The sequence below is a fragment of the Ursus americanus genome, chromosome 14 (genome assembly GCF_024610735.1).
Source record: "Ursus americanus isolate L20-20 chromosome 14, mUrsAme1.1.p, whole genome shotgun sequence".
In the NCBI taxonomy this organism is placed as follows: Eukaryota; Metazoa; Chordata; class Mammalia; order Carnivora; family Ursidae; genus Ursus; species Ursus americanus.
Genome location: NC_142140.1, coordinates 50,656,087 through 50,676,214, shown reverse-complemented (window position 1 = coordinate 50,676,214; position 20,128 = coordinate 50,656,087). Strand labels below are relative to the sequence as shown.

At 50.9% G+C, this 20,128-nt stretch overlaps 1 protein-coding gene across 1 annotated transcript; it reads right to left on the bottom strand.

Annotated features, from left to right (window-relative positions):
• Positions 1–283: 283 nt before the first annotated feature.
• BRME1 (break repair meiotic recombinase recruitment factor 1) lies at positions 284–20,080 on the bottom strand. The gene is made up of 11 exons (XM_045812017.2): positions 20,043–20,080; positions 19,688–19,751; positions 19,143–19,194; positions 15,433–15,610; positions 11,932–12,013; positions 11,585–11,695; positions 7,081–8,379; positions 3,288–3,356; positions 2,908–2,996; positions 819–911; positions 284–574 (listed from the first exon to the last, which is right to left on the bottom strand). The coding sequence occupies exons 3-11, from the start codon at positions 19,171–19,173 to the stop codon at positions 424–426; spliced, it is 2,103 nt and encodes a 700-aa protein (XP_045667973.2). The 5' UTR covers positions 19,174–19,194; positions 19,688–19,751; positions 20,043–20,080; the 3' UTR covers positions 284–423.
• Between the last annotated feature and the right edge of the window lie 48 nt (positions 20,081–20,128).

Genomic DNA, 20,128 nt, shown 5'->3' with positions numbered 1-20,128 from the left:
TGGGCTCTGCTCAGAAGCAGCTGGCTTCCGGAGGGAGGGGGGCACAGCCAGCCTCCTGCTGCCTGCCTCCAGCCTCCTGCCTGTGGCCTCTGCTAGAGCCCCGGGGGGGTGCAAGTTCCATCCCTCAGTGACTCCCAAGGGAGGCTGTTGACATGGGCCTGGCCTCTTATGTTTCCCATGGGAAGCTGACTTCTGGGTCGTCTGAGGGGAGGCTTCTGGGGCCCACTAGGACCTGCTGCAGCATCTTATAGGATAAACTGGGGGCACACAGGGCCCTGTAGGCTTTCCAGGGTCTGCTGAGGGATTGTTCCCAGCTGTTTGGCAGCAGCACTTCTGGGGGCCAGCGCAGAGCAAACACGCGCAGGCGCTGTGAGCTTGCGCATGTGTGTACACCAGGCGCTCCTGAGGTGGTCTGGAAGTAATCTACAAATCCCTCCAGGACCGCTCCCCTGGAGGGAGATTCCCAGCCCCCTTGGATGTGTAGGGTGCCGGGGCTTTCCCTGCCAGCCTTGCCTTCCGGTAGCTGAGACGCTTGAAGGCCTCCAGGTCCCGGTGGGTGCTCATGACCAGTCGGCTGCATGGAAGCATCAACAAGAGCTGTGTGTGCTCCACCAGACACCCAAGTGGGGACCACACCTCCTATTCGGGCACAAGTGCCTGCTCACACTCCCACACAAGCTCGCACACATGGACACTCACAGGTCTTGGACACACACAGAGGCAGATGCAGGCTCTGGGCCCTACCTACCGTCCCCCAAGGCCTCATCCCCTCCACCCCTCTCAGCCCATTCCTCCGTGGATCCCAGCCCAGTGCTTACTTCAGGCTGGAGAGCTCAACGACAAGACCCTGCACGGTGTCTGTTGCATCCTCCAACCTGGCGGCTTCACAGGCCTTGATCCCCACGCGGGTCCTGGCAGGGAAGGGAGGGAAGACAGGAGGTCTGACCTCACTGGACAGCTCTGCCAAACTCTGTTCTGGGGGCTTTTGCTGGGCCTGGAGCTGTCTTCTCCAGATAGTAATACCTTTTCCAGATAGGAAGCCACCAGAGGCAGAGCCCTGATGGCCAACCCAGCTGGCTTTACCATCAAAAGCACACCCAGAATCCAGCCTCTTCTCCCCACCACCTCGGTCCTTGTCTGGACAGTTGCCACAGCCTCCCTGCCCCTACAGCCTGTCTCCCCTTTAGCACTGGGGTGGGGTGGGGTGGGCTTTAAAAATAGAAACCCAGCCCAGCATCCCTCCCCCAAGCCCCTGCACCATCTGCCAGCACCTCCAAACCCCCATCCCCTCCCTCTTCTTCCCCTTCCCCCCTGCTCTAGCCACACTGAATTCCTGGCTGTTCCCTGAGCACTTCTGGGGGCCCTGGAATGTTCTTTCCCCCATGTCTACTCCTGGTGGGGGGAGGGAGCCTTCCCTGATGACCACGTTAAAATTTTAACCCCTTCCTCACTGTCTTTTTCTCAACACTCCACCATCTGACTAATTTGCTTGTCTCTCACCCTCCCACCCCCACCAGATGGAAGCTGTGTGTTTTGTTCCACACCGTCTCCCCCGTGCCCAGAGCAGTTCCTAGAAGAACTGGCACTGGATGGCATTAGTATCTATGGAAGGGGTAGATGAACCACAGGACCCACTGTATCTAATGCACGTGGCCTGAGGATGTGGGCAGAGGGCTGCCCTCCTGGATCCAGGCCAACAGCTGTTCCTAAACCCTTCTCCACCCCAGCGTGGCAGTGTCTCCTGGGCTGTCTACAGAAATTCCAGTTTTACTCCACCCACTTCAGTCACCCTGAGATGGCATGCAGGCCTGAACCAGGCCGAGGACCTGCCTGGGGGGCTTCCAGATGTCCGTGTGGGTCATATCAGAGGCCACTGGAGATTCAGACATGAATCTCCCTTCTCTTTGCTCAAACAATAGTAGGGCCACTCTAGCTAAACTGCCTCTGATCCCTGTGAAGGGCGGGTACGTTTGTGTGTGTGGTGGTGGTGGGGCAACAAGTGGTACAGCAGGTACGATGTTCAAATGTGTGCATGAGGGGGAGGTGGGAACGCAGCTACCTCTACGCAGAGGAGGAGGAGGAGATAGAGAAAGGAGACACACTCTGCCAAGGGCTGTGTCCCTCACCCCTCCTCCACACCACTTGCCAGACAGAAACAGAAACTTGGCCATGAATAATCGATAAGCAGCAGCCTCTGCAGAGAGGCCAGTTGAAGTACAAGGTAACAGGAGAGGATTGTCACCCAATGCTAATGGCTGGCAGGGCTGGGAGAGAGGACACAAAGGGAGGTGATGGACTGTGCGAGGCTCTGGGGTGGAGACAGGACCCCCAACACACACACACACACACACACACACACACACACACACACACACACACATATATATATATATATATACTCCATGGCCTGCAGGAGGGAAAGCAGCCTGCCTCAGGGCACTGAGCCAGGTGAGGAGATAGGACAAATCAGGAACAAGTCAGGAACTCTGGAGGTCCTCTGGATGCCAGAGTGGGGACAGGCAAAGGCCAATGGTTTTTATCCCTGTCTGGGTCCCTTCCCTTCCACAGAGATTCAGGGTAAGCTCTAGATCCTCTCTCCAAAAAAACACACGTAGTATGTTAAAACAACCTATGGAACAGGGGGTACTATCCCAGGGGTCCTGGGGGGAGACTGGTTTCGCTGTAGATCAAGGATCATCAGTTCTTCATTTGCGGGGAGCAGGGATATGCACAGTTTGAAAGACAGGGCTCGGCTCCCTACTGAGGCCCATCGAGGGAGAGGCAGGGCTGGGGTGGGGGAGTGCAGGGGTGCCAGTGCCAGGAAAGCAGCAACACTCTCCCCTCCCAGGGACTTAGGGACGACTGCTGCTGGGGCAAGAGTCCTGGGTTAGCCTCCGCCTTGCCTACCTCAGCTGGAGCTCCGTGAGAAGGCCTCCATCAGCATCTGGGCTTGTGCCAGGCCAAGAAGAGTCCAGCCTGCTCCCTGTAGGGAACAACTATAAAGAGAGAACACACATGTGAATGACCTAGCTGGTTGAGCCCTGCATGGGGAAGGAAGAGGTCATGGAGGGAACCTCTCAATTCTCCTGGGCCATGCCAGGAACACAGAGGTAGAGACTCCCGCTGAAGAAAAGTGGTGCAGGGAAGGGACAGGATGCCATGACAGTTAAACCTGAGGGCCACCAACCTGGGCTGCTCTCACCCTCCCCATTCAGAGGAGAAGACAGGGCAATGTTAGGCCTGACCCTGGTGTCCCCTGCTGAGCCTGTGCTTTCTAAGGGGCTGACCTGTGTTGGCCGATGGCTCTGTTCCTGGCAGCTGAGACGTGGCACCGTCTCCTGCTCATCCTGCGGTGTCTAGAAAGGTACAGAGAAGACCCTCAGTGATGATGACTGGAGTGAGGTGGGTATCTGGTGTTGAAGGGAAGAGGTTGGCCAGGTAGGCCACCTGTTTTGTGTCAGGGAAAGATTTTACAAATATATTCTAAGGGGAAAATTTATAATTAATAGGGGATAGAGCCAGATAACCCAGAGAAGCCTAAAATTAATTAATTAATTAATTAATTAATTAATAAGATTTTATTTATTTATTTGACAGAGAGAGACAGCCAGCGAGAGAGGGAACACGAGCAGGGGGAGTGAGAGAGGAAGAAGCAGGCTCCCAGCAGAGCAGGGAGCCCGATGCGGGGCTCGAACCCAGGACCCTAGGATCACGCCCTGGGCCGAAGGCAGATGCTTAACAACTGAGCCACCCAGGTGCCCCAGAAAAGCCTAAATTTCTTAATGTCAATGTGGTTTAATTTTCATGGAAAATGTCAAGCTCAATCATGGAGGTGACATATGTCCCTCTGAAAAGAGGCAAAGAGGCTGGGGTAGAGTGGCCAGTCCAGGGCGTCTTCTGGGGAGACCAAAGTCCTGGAGTAAGAAGGGATCTGTTCCGCCCTTTCAAAAGCAGGCCCCTCTCCCCAACAGGGGCAGGGGTGGGATGAAGGGCTCGAGCTAGAGCTTACAGCTGCAAATCATCCCTGAATCTCAAGAACAGATGCAAAGAACTGCCTGTAGTCCAACAATTCTCCCTGGGGGATGATCACCCCTAGACACTTCACACTGGTCAGCACACTTCGGTGGGGGGAGTGCTACTGGCATCCAGTGGGTAGAGGCCAGGAGTGCTGCTCAGCACCCAAAATTGCACAGGACAGCCCCACCACAGAGAATTATCTGGCCCCAAATGCCAGCAGTGCCAAATCAGAAGCCTGCTGTAGACAATACAGTATCTCCCAGGCATCTGGCATACTGTTTCATATAAGGGACTCTATGGTTTAAAATACAATTCACCCAACTCACTGGGCCATTCTTGGCCATGAGGAATACTCCCCCTCCTAACACTCCAACCACTGCTCCCACCAGGGTTGTGTAAGTGTTTGACACAACAAGGGCAGTCCTTGCACTGAATGTGCTGGAAGTCATCACTCTAAGACCCAAGAGGGACTTGGAATCAGCTTTTATTTTTTAAAGATTTTACTTATTGGGGCACCTGGGTGGTTCAGTCAGTTAAAACATCTGCCTTCGGCTCAGGGTATGATCCCAGTGTCCTGGGATTGAGTCCCGCATCAGGCTCCCTGCTCAGCGGGGAGTCTGCTTTTCCCTCTCCCTCTGCCCCTCCACCCCGCTCATGCTCTCTCTCTCTCAAATAAATAACTCTCTTAAAAATTAAAACCATTTTAAAAAAGATTTATTTGAGAGCAAGCAAGAGAGCATAAGCAGGGGAGCCGCAGAGGGAGAGGTAGAAGCAGACTCCCTGCTGAGCACGGAGCCCAAGGCAGGGCTCCATCCAGGACCACCTGAGTCAAAGGCAGATGCTTAACAGACACCCTGGAATCAGCTTTTAAATGACACTCCTTATGCGGCGTACAGAGGCTCCACCAGCCCTGGGTGTCAGGTCCTGAGAGAGCTACTACAAGAAGAAAATACCATACTTTTTTGTGAGGGGACCTGGCTTTGAAACTGGTCTGTCACCTCTGTGTGACCTCTGTGAGGCCCCGAGTTGCTTCCTCTGAAGCAGTGCTCACAGCTGTCCCACTGAGGGGGGGGGGGGGAGCGTTGGTGGGAGGCTGCTGCCGCCACTCTCTCCATCCACTTGCACTCTGTTCTCAAGTGTCCATGTCCACCAGCCTTCCTGCCGGGCTCCATCCAGTACCTTTCTGTGGGAACCTGCTCGTGCCGAGGTCGCCCTGACATGTTCAGGAACACCCAGTATGAAAACAAAATGTGTCCAGATGTCAGCAACCTTGTCAGGGCAGCGCCTCCGCCCCTGGAGGGCCTGTCAGGTTTGACCACCCCGGCTGTCTGCCAGTTCCCTGCACTGCGGATTCCTTGGTGTTTTCAAAGCCCAAAGTCACTGGTGGCCTAACAGGAAGGGCTTGCTCCTTCGCCTGCTGGATGCCTCTAAATATCCCAACTTCTTCTCCTTTAGCCACTGCCCAAGAGGCAGAGACTGTGGGTAACTTAAACTGTTCTAAGGGGAGGCTTTATATTGTTCAAAGGATGAGGCTCTAGTTATAAAATTCCAGCTGCACCAGCACCTGCATGCCTACCTATCCCAGGTGATTGTGTTCAAACTCTAGGACTGGGCTGTACTGTGCCTTGCTTTCCATGATCTTGCTCATCTGGTGATTGAGAAATGGGTGGCACAAGGAGCCGGCAGCCCACATGTCGCGGGGGGGCCTGGTCTAAAGTCACCTTGCAGGTAAACATTGTGAAGGGCATAAATGACCCTTGGCCCTCCCTTGGGAAGGCGGCGCCCTGGAGACCCACATTTGCCCGACCCAGCCACATTCCGCTCTGCGGCTGGAGCAGCTGGCTTTCTTCAGCTGGGTTCCAGATGAAACACTATGCTTGTGTTTCAGGGCCACGTCGTATGAAATAACTCTTTAAGTGCTGAAATGATAGGGTACAAAATGTTCACTCTGGGAGACAGGTGGGAACGGTACTACCACAAACCTCACAGGGGCAGGGACCACGCCTAATCTGTTGACTCCTGGCAGAGCAGGCTCTTGATAAGCATGTAACTGAATTAATGTTTTAAAGATCTCAACAGGACAGCCAAAGAAACAGAGGCCGATGTTTGTGAAGCAAATTGGGTTCTGTGCTCCAGGACATCTGAGACAGCAGGTGCAGAATCAAGCCAACCTGGGAGCAGACCCAGCCTGTTTCCCTCCCAGCTGTGAAACCTTGGGCAGGTGCCTGAACTCCTTTGGCCTCTTAACCACACCCAGGATGTGGAAAGAAAACCATCTATCTCCCAGGGTGTGACTGCAAAGCACTTAACCCAGACTCAGGTGTGCCAGTGGTCACGGATGTGGCGCTTCCCTGGAGGCGGGGCCAAAGCAAGGCTGCCATATGCCCGACAGGTGAATGCCAATGGGCTGCATAGGCTCGGTAGCTAGGGAAGGTGATGCTAGGTAGCTCTCCCACTGCCTGTTGGGAAGGCAAATCCCCGAAGGAAGCAAAGTCCCTACAAATTCCAGCAGGAAAGCAAAATCCTGTGTCTATGTTTGAAAAGAAATCATACTGGGACCCTGAAATGACACTTAAGATGGGGAAAGGCTCTCTCCAGTTGGGGACTGAAGTCCTCTCCCCCAAGCCCAGCTTTGAATGGCTGGCTTTTTCAAAGTTACCCCTCAAGGTCTCAGGCATCCTCTTTATAGCCCTCAGAAACCTGCAGCCTGAGTCAGGCCCTAAAGCGTGGAGAGGGTGGGTAGAACTGGGGGCTCCAGTCAAGGAAGGAAGGACCTCCCATCAACTCTGCCAGGGCTGACAGAATACATGCAGGTCACTGCCTGGGGCTCTTCAGCTCCCACACAGACAGCCCCTTACAGAAAGGCAGGTCTGTCCTTTCCGGAAAATCATGGACTCCATACCCACCACAGCTGCAACTCATTCCTCTAGAACTGTGTGCCTTATAAACAGATGGCCATGCACCCCAAATTCCACACACCCCCTACTGGGTGGTTTGGGAGAGGCTCATGGCCACTTGACACCTATCTTGGAATGGTCTGCCATAACGTGGGGAAGCTCTTACCTGCACAGGTGAGGCTTCAAAGTCAGGGGCTTCCAGGGCATCCTGTATCTGGCTGTCTGGCAGGAAGTCAGGTTCCATGGTTGGGGACTTCCCCAACACATCCTGGTCTGCAGAGCCAGGAGGGGGCTCAGACCAGCCTGTGGGGTCCACAGAGGCATCTATGCTGCCCTGGAAGGCCCTGGTCTCCTGGGAAGGGCCATCCACTGCTTCTCTGTGCACTGGTGGAGCAAAGGCTCCAAGAGACAGACTGAAGCCCTCGAGGTCTTGTTCAGGGCTCTGGTGATCTAACTCAGCGACTTTTTTACCTGTGGGCTGCAACAGCAAAGGCAGCACACACACATCTCCCTGCCCCTCTTGATCCAGGCCAGTCACCTTTGTCTGATCAACACCTGCGCCCATTTCCGAGGCTAGAAGACTGGAATCTCCAGCACCTATTGTGGCCTCTCTTATCCTGTGATCCAGAGCCAGGGAGGCTGCAGGGCCCCCCAAGATGTTGCCAGGGGGCTTGTCTTCCCACCCTGCCTCCCCTCCACATCTTGTTTCCCCAGTGAGAGGTGTGCAACTGAGCAGGGTCCCACTGCAGCCTCCATCAGGGGCCTTCCCACTGGGACAGGTAGGTGCCCTGGTGTTGGCCTGTTCGTCTGGCCTGGCCACCTCTGGAGCTCTGTGTTCAAGCTCAGTGGGGTTTGCGCTCACATCTGTGATGGCAACGGTCCCAAGGGAGGAGTGTCTTGGGCTGCTACAACTCTCTTCTGCTTCCCTGCCAGCCTTTCTGGGTATCTGCATGGGGTCAGAGAGGCCCTGGGCTGCAGATCTGGGCTCTGGGCCCTGAGTGATGGGATCTAGGACACTGTCTCCTTCCTCCTGATGCCTCTCAGGCAGGGCAGCCTCTGCTCCCCCTTGGGCACCTGCTTCCTGAAGTGCTCCTTGGTCTGACTCCTCTTCAGCATCACTGCTCAGCAGGAGCCCTTTCCGGCCATGATAGCCTAGAACGCAACACCCCTCCCCGCTTTCACCATCTGCTGTGTTGGTTCCTTGCTCTGAAAGGCGGTCCTGGCTGGCCCTCTCAGAGGCCACGGGCAGTGTCCCCCATTCTGGAGAGGCATCAATGGAGGCTGAGGGATGAGGATTCCCAGTGCCAGGCACAGGTGTCATGGGATTTTGGTCTCTGTGCTCAGGGTGGGTGCTGTCTACCTGGGTTTGGGCACCCAGCTTCCCGGCCTCCCAGGGAGCAAGTCCTAGGGACTCCTCCTGCAGCTGGCTTCCGGGCTGCTGGGCACTGGGCTCTGGTGGCATTTCCTGTGGAGAGAAAAAAAATTGAGCCTTCAATTGTCAACCATTTCTAAAGTTTTTTTTTTTTTTTTTTTAAGTAGGCCCATGCCCAGCGTGGAGCCCAATGTGGGGCTTGAACTTATGACCCTGAGATCAAGACCCGAGCAGAGATCAAGAGTCGAACATTTAACTGAGTTACTCAGGTGCCCCAAGATTTTTCTAGTTGTAATTACCCCATACAGTCTCAGATGTTGCACACAGTGCACCCAAATAGGGCTCAGCACCAGCGCTGGGCACAGTTAGAGCCAGGGGCTGGAGGGGGAACTGGAAGCACAGGAATCCCTCCTTCCATCATCTCCTTTCCACCAGCACCAGGCACATGGAGGCTCCTGGACACATCAAGGATACAAAAATCAAGGGGCCTGTGGATTGTGCCCATGCCAACTGCCTGGTGCTATAACTGGATGCTAGTTATAGAACACGTTACCACTGGAGGAAACCGGAGGACAGCACATGCATGGACCACTCTGAAGTGTTTTGTTTTTGTGGTAAAATACACATTACATAAAACTCGGAATCTTAACCATTTTGAAGTGTACAATTCAGTGGCACAGAGTACGTTTACATTGTTGTGCAAACATTACCACCACCCATCTCCAGAACTCTTTTCATCTTCCCTAGCTGAAACTCTGTCCTCATGAAACGACTCCCCTTCCCTCTCTCCCAGCACCTGGTATCCACCAACTACTTTCTGCCTGTACAATTTTTTTTTTTGAGAAAGTGTGTGTGTGTATGCCGTGGGGAGTGGGGGAGCAGAGGGAGATAATCTTAAGCAAGTTCCAGCACAGAGCCCGATTTGGGGCTCGATCCCATAACCCTGAGATCGTGACCGGAGCCAAAATCAAGAGTCGGATGCTTAACCGACCGAGCCACCCAGGCTTCCCTGCCTCTACGGATTTGACTCCTCTAGGGACCTCCTATAAGTGGAATCCTATAATATTTGTCCTTTTGTGGTTGGCTTCTTTCACTGAGCATAATGTCCTCCAGGTTCATTTACGTTGTAGCAGGTGTCAGAATGTCTTTGCTTTTTAAGGCTGAATAATATTTCAGCATATGGGTATGCCACATTTTGTTTACCTGTTCATCTATTGATGGACACTTGGGTCTGTGATGTTCTTGCAACATTCTGGAAGTCTATAATTATTTCAAGATAAAAACTTAAGAGAGGGGCGCCTGGGTGGCACAGCGGTTAAGCGTCTGCCTTCGGCTCAGGGCGTGATCCCGGCATTCTGGGATCGAGCCCCACATCGGGCTCCTCCGCTATGAGCCTGCTTCTTCCTCTCCCACTCCCCCTGCTTGTGTTCCTTCTCTCGCTGGCTGTCTCTATCTCTGTCAAATAAATAAATAAAATCTTTTTAAAAAAAAAAACTTAAGAGAGCAAGAGGGAGAAGTGAAATGTCCCTAGCAGAGATAGAGATGACCAGAGCAGGGTGGGAAAGGAGGGTTCTGGTTGGGAGGCAGAGAGGTAACTGTCTTTTAGGTAGATGGCAGCTCAATCCAGGCACTCAGGCCTAAACCTGCAGAACCACGGCAGCCCCTGGATCTCCCCCAACTCTGAATGCTGGTAGCTGACAATTCCACTTGGTATCTCCTGGTTACCTCCAACATTACACGACCAACATCAGCTCCTGAGTGGGCCCTCAGAGGCTCCCTGTCTGGACTACAGCAACTCCATCCTTCAAGCTATTCAGACCCCAAATGCTGGAGTCAACCCGTCACTTCCCTTCCCCTCACATCCATGCCATCAACTCTCCCTTCAAACTGGACTGCAGATAATTACATTTGATAGGTAGGGACTGAGGTTTGTACCCAAGAGCACTCTATAGACAGCAGCTGTCCCTCTTCCCACACTTCTTTCATACAGTGACCACCTCTGAGGGAGACACCTCTGCCACAGTTACCTCCCTACAACAAGCAGGCCCAACCTGTCTAGGAGGGTCTGCACTGCCAATATCAGACCACTGAGGGCCAGAGCCTGTCAATTTGGCTTCAGAGAAGCCACTGGCAACCAGCCGCTGAGTTACACACAGCGTTTCCTGCACATTTTCGGTCAACAGTGAAATGGGGCTTGAACTCACAACCCTGAGATCAGAAGTCACACGCTCCACTGACTGAGCTGGTCAGGCACCCTGACCCCTCTTGTTTTTAAATTAAACTTCTTGTGAGCTCATTGTAAATTTACATGCAGTTATGAGAAATGATGGGGAAAGATTCCTCATGTCCTTTACGCAGTCTCCCCCAGTGGTAACATCTTGCATAACTTGAGTGCAATATGACAACCCAGACACTGACATCGATAAAGTCCACTGACCTTATCTGGCTTTCCAGCTTGACTTATACTTGTTTGTGCATATGTATGAAGTTCTATACTGTCCTCTCATGATGGAGGCCGTGCATCCACCACACAGACAAGACACGGAAAATCTCCAACACAGGATCCCTTGTGCCGCCATGTGTAGCCACACCAGCCTCCCTCCCACCCTACCCACCCTGCTCCAACCTCCTGCAACCACCAACCTAACCACCATCTCCATAATTTTCTCATTTCAATAATGTTATGCAATTGGAACCCTACAGTGTATCACCTTTTGCGACTGGCTTTTCCCACTGCACATAATGTCCTGGAAATCCATCCAGATTGTTGCATGTGTCACTAGTTTATTCCTCTTTTATTGCTGGGTTGTGTTCTATGGTGTGTTTTGCCACTCACCCACTGAAGGATATCTGAGGTGTTCCCAGATTGGGATGATTACAAACATGGCTGCTGGGAATGCCCACCACTTACTTTTGTAGGGGCCTCTGTTGCCAGGGACATCAGCACCCCTGGAGGTCACAGTGGAAAGGATGAGAGAGTATATTGTAAGACCCCCCCAACCCCAAACCACACAAAAGCTTCCAAGAAGTAAAGGGGTTCAGGGATAGAATATGGGCTGTCTTTCTGGGGTTTTACTAGTTTTACTATTCTCATGCAAGCTGTGGCCTTGACCGCTACGCCTCAGGCACAGCTGTCCTGAGTGCCTCACACAGGTCTGGCAGGCTCTCCACAAACATCTGTAGCATGGTGTACTAGAAAGGGGCATGCAGACACGTGCAGGTCTAGCCAGTGCCAAAGAAAACCAAGGTTGAACTCAGCTGCCAAGGCTGGGCCAAGAAGCTGTGTCTGTGGGCTCACCTGGCTGATTGTAGGGGCTCCATCCCCGAGGTCCTCTTCCCTCAGCTCTGCTTGTCTTGTCACTGTCTTTTTGGGTTTTGCAAACTGGGGGACAAACCTCCTGGCTGAGTTCTGTGAACCAGATACAACAAGAATAAAACAGCAAAAAGAAAGGGGAAGAATGAGGTTTCAGAAAATAAACACCAAACCAGCTCCTTTCTTGCAGCCTCAAATGTAGCCCTTGCCCTCCAACCCCAGCACACAGTCTCACCAGCCTGTTAGCCTGCTGGTGAGGAATGGAGACAAGAACTCCAGTGTAAGGGAGGCAGTGTCATTGGTCCATACATGAGGACCTAAAACAGGCTCACCGGGGAAAGAGGAGAGGGAACTGGCTCCTTTTCTGGTTGCCCGAGGAGCCTGGTGGGAGCTCCTGCTTCCTCATCATGGGAGCTGGGTGAAGAAAGACAAAACAGAGGAGGTTCTGAAGTCCTGGGACACTGTCAGTGTGTGTGGTGAGGCAAACAGAGGATGAATCCAAAGGCAAAGTAGTGCTCAGTCTCCTGTAAGGGAGGCCCTGGAGCACCTGCTTCGAGAGGGTGGGATGGAGAAGGGGAGCAGTGCCTAGGGTGACACTTGGCTGCCAAGAAGGGTGCAGAGGCCCACACCTAGAGTCCAAGCTGCCTGCTCTGGCAGCAGTTTACCCTTAAAATCCCAGGAATTGGCTCCTGAGATAATAGGAATTCTCATTGAAATGACACTCCAACTCCCAACTCTGTAAATTCCAGAGAAATGAAGTTGTAGATTTAAAAAAACGTCTAAAAAAGCAGGTGTATTCATAATTGCCAAAATGCAGAAGCAACTGAGGCAGCTTTCAGTGTAAATGGATAAACCGTGTGCATCCAGACAACGGAGTATCATTGGGCACTAAAAGAAATGAGCTATCAAGCCACAAGAAGACCGAGAGGAAACTTAAATGCGTATTCCTAAGTGAAAGAAGCCAGTCTGAAAAGGCTACGTATGTACTGTATGATTGCCACTCTGACATTCTGGAAAAGGCAAAACTATGAAGACAATACGATGATCAGTAGTGCCAAGGTTGGGAAGGGGAGGGATGAACAGATGGAACACAGGATTTTTAGGTAGTAAAAAAACTCTGTATGAGATAATAATGGTGGATACACGACATCCTGCATTTGCCCAAACCCACAGAACGTATAACACAGAGTGAACTCTAAAGTAAACGGTGGACTGTGGATGATTATCCTATGTCAGTGCAAGTTCATCCTTGGTAACAAATGTACCGCTCTGGTGGGGTGTGATTGGGGGTGGGGGTCAGTGCATGTACATGTGAAATCTCCATACCTTCTCTCCAGGATTATTGTAAAACAGGTGCCTCGGTAGCTCAGTCAGTTAAGCGTCTGCCTTCAGCTCAGGTCATAATCCTGGGGGTCCTGGGATCGAGGCCTGCCCTGGGCTCCCTGCTCAGTGGGGAGTTTGCTTCTCCCTCTTCCTCTGCCCTTCCGCCTGCTCGCTCTCACACTGTGTCTCTCTCTCAAATATAAATCTTTAAAAAATTTATTGTAGGGGCGCCTGGGTGGCTCAGCCGTTAAGCGTCTGCCTTTGGCTCAGGGCATGATCCTGGAGTCCTGGGATCAAGCCCCGCATCAGGCTCCCTGCTCCACTGGGAGCCTGCTTCTTCCTCTTCCACTCCCCTTGCTTGTGTTCCCTCTCTTGCTGGCTGTCTCTCTCTCTGTCAAATAAATAAATAAAATCATTAAAAAAAATTTATTGTAAACCTAAAACTGCTCTAAAAAAATTAGGTCTTTTAAAAAAGCATGTGAGACTTATGATTTTATCTAAATAAATGTGGATGTGTCTATTGTTAAAAAAAAAGATCAAGATCTGAAACTAGGGGCGCCTGGGTGGCACAGCGGTTAAGCGTCTGCCTTCGGCTCAGGGCGTGATCCCGGTGTTATGGGATCGAGCCCCACATCAGGCTCCTCCGCTATGAGCCTGCTTCTTCCTCTCCCACTCCCCCTGCTTGTGTTCCCTCTCTCGCTGGCTGTCTCTCTCTGTCAAATAAATAAATAAAATTAAAAAAAAAAAGATCTGAAACTAAAACTTCAAGATTTCAACTTTAGAAGTGGAACAGGAAAAAGCATGAAGATACAGTAATAGGTTTAAATTGTACTGGGGAGCTTGTGGAGATAGAATAAATCTAGATACTGACAGCAACAATCTGTTTGAAAAAAATTTAAAGATTTTTTATTTATTCATCTGAGAGAGAGACAGAGAGAGCACAAGTAGGGGGAGAGGGAGAAACAGACGCCCTGCTGAGCTGGGAGCCTTACCAGGGGCTCAATTCCAGGACCTGGAGATCATGACCCAAAATGAAGGCAGATGCTTAACCATCTGAGCCACCCAGGCACCCCTGTCTGAAAATTTTTAATTGGAATGGGTTGTTTGGCTGGCCTCTAGATTACTGGTTAAGATTTCGTTTCTCAACATAAATCTGTTAAAGTTTGTTTGCTTTATGTTGTTTTTTTCTGTTATACTTCTAAGCACATGGTGCTTTTTTTAAAGATTTATTTATTTATCTGAGAGAGACTGCATGCGTGCACGCACGTGTGGAGAAGGGGCAGAGGGAGAGGGAGAGAGAATCTTTAAGCAAACTTTGCACTGAGTGCAGAGCCCAATGCGGGGCTTGATCCCATGACCCTGGGATCACAATCTGAGCTGAAACCAAGAGTCAGACACTTAACCGACTGGGCCACCCAAGCGCGCCACACATATTTCTTAATAAAACGTTTTAAAAACAAAAATAGAAAAAAGAGGATGGGAACCCACTTATGTGGGTTCTGACTACTCTTATGGACTCAGACCGTGAGATGGGCAGTGCCTGGGACCCCATGAGCCCTTGTTGGCCTTCCAGGAGAGAGGAGCCAGTGATATTGTGGCACCTAGGAGAATGGCTCAGGTGTGACATGCGGCCCCTCTTCATATCACACACACATCAGTGTTGCCTCTAGTCTTAAGACTGCAATGACCTGAGATCACACATCTTCCACTCCCAAAAACGGTTCTGTTGGTCAGACTGTGCTGCAATTGTTTTCTCAGAAAATCTGGTAGACCAATCCATGAGGTTTTCTCTGAAGACTTCTGGTAGCAGGAACCCTCCTTCTCCTAACTCCTGCTAACCCTTTCTACTTTGCTCTAGTTACATGTGGTTTAACCCCATGAACAAACTATTCAGATCTTCCTTTTTTCCCCACTGCACTTAATTACATATTCCTCAAAAAAAAAAAAAAAAAAAGGAGCTGGGAAACCACAGTGGTTACGAGCACAGGAGCCAGATGCAGCCAGATCCCCAGCCTGCCCTGCATCAGCTCAGTGGTCTTGGAAAAATAAGTCATTTGATCTCTCAGTCTCAGGGTCCTCGCCTGTCACATGGGGATAAAAACCTATCTCACAGTGCCATGAGGATTAAACAATCGGATAGGTGTAAAGTGTTTATCTGTCTGGCACATAATTGTTAGCCCCTTTCATGAGTTATTATTTCAACTCCATCAGTCCTTTCTTGGTCAAGATGGAATGTGGGATAAACATGGATTTGCCCAACAGACAGGACAAGTTGCAAGCTATTATTAAGTGACCTTGAAGAATTCAAGGTTTTTCTTGCTTGTAGTTAAAACATTAACCGTTCTTGCTAGAGAGGAGAGTCTGGGGAAGAAGGCTTTGAGAAGCAAAGGGGGAGGTGTGGAGTTGGATAGGTCATTTTGGTCCCCTCCCCTTTGCATCCTGCCTGCTGGGCTGCGGTGCTGTGTCCACTGTTGGTGGGGAGGCTTGCTGGAATGTTCCAAGCCACCTACCTGGGGGCTGTCTGTACTGGTTCCTCTGTCCTCTGCTCAGCAGAGGGAATGGGTCCTGATCTGCCTTCCGACTCTTCAGGGAGACACAAAGAGTCCCACTCAGAACTCTGGGGGGGTCCATCAGAGTCTCCTAGCCTTGGGTTCTTTGGGGCCTTCGGAGGACGGACTCCTTCCCCTCCTGATTTAAAGAGAAAGGAAGATGAAGGGATGGGAAATGCAGGGAGCATGCACTGGCACGGCTGACAACCAAACCCGGCAGGGCCACTGCCGCAACATGAGCAAGCTTATTCCAAGGGTAGGAAAACCCTGCTCTGATTCTAGCCTGGAGAGAGACGGGATGGCACCTCGTCCAAGAGCTTAGGAGGCCATGGGGTTCAAAGGCTTTTTGCCCAAGGACTGGTCATGACTGAGACTGAATCCTGAGGTGGCCTGGCACCAAACTATACGAGATAACCTGGCCCAGCCAACTATCTCTCTGGGAAGGTGGTGAAATGTGTATACTGGCTTCCATGAGTCTCAGCTCAAATGTTGCTGCAAAGGGCCATCCCTGACTTCTCTATAGAGTCCCCCCTTTCAGACCCACGCTCTGTTTTATTCACTCCACAGCATTTTTTTTTTTTTTTTTTTGAGACAGAGAGAGGGGAGGGAAGGGAGACAGAATCTTAAGCAGGCTCCATGCCCAGTGCAGAGCCCCGACACAGAGCTTGATCTCAACCCTGAGAAGAGTTAGAAGCTTAACCAACTGAGCCACCCAGGTGCCCCCACTTCACAGGGTTTTTTTTTTTGTCAGTAGCTGATGTACTGGTTATTTTCTGTCTCCCTCAATACAAGGAGGGGCCTATCTCACTCTGCTGAGTTTTAAGTGCCTAGAGTTGGTGCTCAATAAATACTTGGTAAATGATTGAATAAACACATTTGTAAAACAGAGATCACCACCAGGAAACATAGGACTAAATTATGTGCCACTCTAGTTTTCTGTGACGCCTGCAGATTATCCATCCTGGGAAAACTGGGACCTAGGGTTGTCGACTGCTAGGGAAGTGATGTCCCAGCTGCCCCTTGGTCCCTCGTATCTCTGCGATAGCATCCCCATCACTGAAAAAAATATTAAGAGCCTAACACCTATTTCCTGAATGAAGGAAACTTCCTCCATAGAAACTGCCAATAGTGGCTGACCTATAAGACCTCACCAACCCCGCCCCAACCTAATCATTCAAAAAACAAATGGTAAGAGTTGAATCTAGTGAGTTCCATGGCAGACGTTGTCCTGCGAAGTTGGGTGTGTTATGATAAAACCATTGTTACACCCATCTTATGAATAAGAAAGCTGAGGCACATGGAGGCCAAGGAATGTGGAGTGGGATCCAGTCAGTCCAACTCCAGAGCTGCACACCTAAGTGCACCTGAGCATTTATTGAGCATCTGTTATGTACTGTGCCTCTGACCACACAGTGAGAACAAAAAGGCAAACCAATCCCTGGCCTGATCCTTCTGGAGGTCAGTCAGGCAGACCTTTTCCAACCTCAGCTCGTTATATACCTTGAAGTAAACCCACTGAATGAGCTCCTTCTCCCCAGTACTGATCACCAGGGTCCTCACTAGCATTCACTCGGCTACTTGTGCTCCAGTAGACCACTGCGACTTTTCCGTAATTTCTGGATTCTGTAAGTTATGGTGTGCCCGTTTAGAACTTTACCCTACTGCTGTGTATTTGATTAGTACTCTTAGCAAGAAGCATTTTTCTTTCTCCCCTGACTAGACCCTGAGGGTCAGGAGGGCAGGAACTGAGTCTGTTGCACCCTTTTATCTCCTCCTTGCCCTGCCTGTCACTCCACCCTGCTTAGGTGTCCACTCCAGTGCTGCACTCAGAGCAAGGCTCCAATGAATGCTTCTTACACAAGCATATTCTCATCTTGTGGTCTGCCAAAAAAAGGCAAAATCAAGCAGCTTTGTTTATTTGGTTTCTTAAGATGCCCAAACACTAGCTCACTTTGCTCATCCAATGGACATGTGCATCAAATAAAAACCAAAATATCAACAGAAGTGAAGAGCCTTCCATTTCCTTCCTGTGATCTGTCCCCACAGGACTAATTTAAGAAAAACTAAAGGCAGAACCTTATGTTCAATACCAAAGGCCAAAGACGTTGGGAGGGAAGGGCTTCTTTCACCACCTGCCAGAATCTTCTTCCTCTATTCCCACCCCTTCCAGGACACACAGAAACAGCTGTCCTGGGCCAGCCTGGGATCCACTGAGCTAGGGAGCCCACTGCCAAGAGAGGCCCCAAATGACCTGCTGTGGGTGGGCCTGGCTGTCCCCAGCTTCCCCCACCAAGGTCAGTGAAATTCCTGTGTTTCCGAGCGGCCTGTTACTCATCTCTATACAAAACATTTTCAAACCATTGCTAATTTTTCTGTTCCGCATTGTGGGGGAAAAAATGAGTGCTACTCCCTATGCTCATTATCCAGTAAGTAGTCATTTCCAAGCTTTTAAGAAGTTTAAATTATCTTTGACAATGACAGGGAAATGGAGCTATGCTATGTAATGGTGGGTGTTTTTCTTTGTGGGTGAGGAAATTGTACATATATATTGACAAGTAAAGATCGTCATGATATTCCATAAAGTGAAAAACGGGGATTACAGATCAGCATGTGAAATTATTCTATTTTCCAGTAGAAAACACTATTACTTATGTATACATAGAGAAAGTTTGGAAGTAGTGTGCTGAGGTTCATTTCCTGGCTTTTTATGCTGTCCTGTGATTGATCATTGTCTTGTGGTTGTGTTGGACATTAACCTTAGGGGAAGTTGGAGGTAGAAAGAACTCTGAACTATTTTTGCAAGTTTTCTGTAAGCCCCAAATTATTTCAGAATGAAAAGTTGTGTTTTGTTTGTTTTAAGCCTGGGAGGAGAATCATAATAGCAGCATACACTACCTAGGGTAGTGTATGTATACACATAATAGCAGCATACCCTACCTAGGGTCTACCCTTCATGCTTTACAAATACTAAACCACGTATAAGCTCTAGGGCAGAGTTCTCTACTTTAGTATTTTTGACATTTGGGGCCAGATCATTCTGTATTGTGGGTGCTGTCCTACACGCTGTAGGATTTAGCACATCCCTGGCCTCAACCCACTAAATGCCAGTAACCAGCCCCCACCACATACATCAGTTGTAGAAACCAAAAATGTCTCTAGACATTTCCAGTGTCCTCTGAGGGCAAAAGTCCTCCCCCAAACAGGTTGAGAATCATTGTTAGAATGGAAAGGGTAGGTGTCTTTATTATCCTCTGTTTACAGGAGGGGGAAACTGCGGTACAAAGTAAGTCATCTGCCATCACACAGGGAGCCTGAGAGCTGGGATGAACACAGGGTTTTGGTTCCACAGTGAAACACTTAGCCACATACCCAATGACCTTGCAGCACATCAAAGACCTTGTAGCTCTATTCAGAGGTCGCCTCTGAGAGTGCATCCCTGGCCTAAGCCTGTGGGATCCCACCAGAGGCTGGAGGAAGTTCCAGAAAGCTTTCACTTTTTACTGTATGCACATTCCACAATTTATACTTTTCTTACTAGCATGTATTAAATCACCTTTTTCCCCCCAAGGGGCTTGATGTGGTCATGTTAGCATTTCCGCAACAAATAAGCCTGCATTCCTCCTATAATCAGAAGCAGCAATAAAGTGGTGTCAACTTGAATGTCTAAATACCTGAAGTCCGAAGCTTCTTCCTCTTACTCATTTTATCCCTCTCTTGAAAAATCTGAAAACGAGCAAAATCCCATCATTACAAGTAGTCCCTGTCCCTGGGTACAGACCCAGTGACCCTGGATGAGGGCAGAAGCCACCCTCACCCCACCTCAGCCCATCTGGCTGCCCCGGGGTGGGGGGGCGCAAGCTGGTCCCCAAGTGTTCACGGTGGAGGGAGTCAGCCACCTTGGGCCATGACCAGGCAGGTAAGAATTCAAACCTCCTCCACGCTGCAGAGAGAAGAGGGAATGGCCCATCTGCCCATCCCGGGAAGCCCTAACGCCCCCAACTCTAGGCACTAAATTGGAACAGGTTATGTGAAGCCCCCTCCCCTCTGGCTGTGGTCTGAGACCCTTACAGGGACACCTGAGGATTCTGGAAGGAGCCACCTGGGGCCCTTCGAAGGGTCAGGGAGCCCTGTGTGTGGGGATGCCTGGGGCCCTGGAAGCAGAGTCGCCACAGACCAGCTCCTGCCAGCCCTGAGGGCCAGACAAGCCTAAACCGACCTGGGCCACTGAAGTTGTCAAAGTCCGTTTGTCCTTATCAGGAACTGAGTAGGTCTGCCTGGATCTGTTGGGGAACAATTTGGTTAAATTATTTGCGATAGGATTTTTTGAGAAAATAAAAGGCAAACTTGGCCCTCACGCAGACCAGGCAGCAGGGGACCGGTCTGGAGCTGAAGGGCGGGAAGGCCCGAAGCCCGAGCGCTGTGGACCCGACTTCTGGTGACCAGACCCACACTAACTCCACCCCTGCCACCTAAAAGTGTGGAATGCCCAGACCCTGGCCGCCAGGAGAAGCCAGAGCCCGCAGGTGGCTACAGGACGCCGCGAGCCCGGCGGCCGCCACAGCCCCTCACACCTGCGCGCCCGCTCCGCCTCTTTCCCGCGCAACCCGCGGCACCGTCGCGCGCATGCGTGATGCTAGCACCGCCCCTTACACCCACG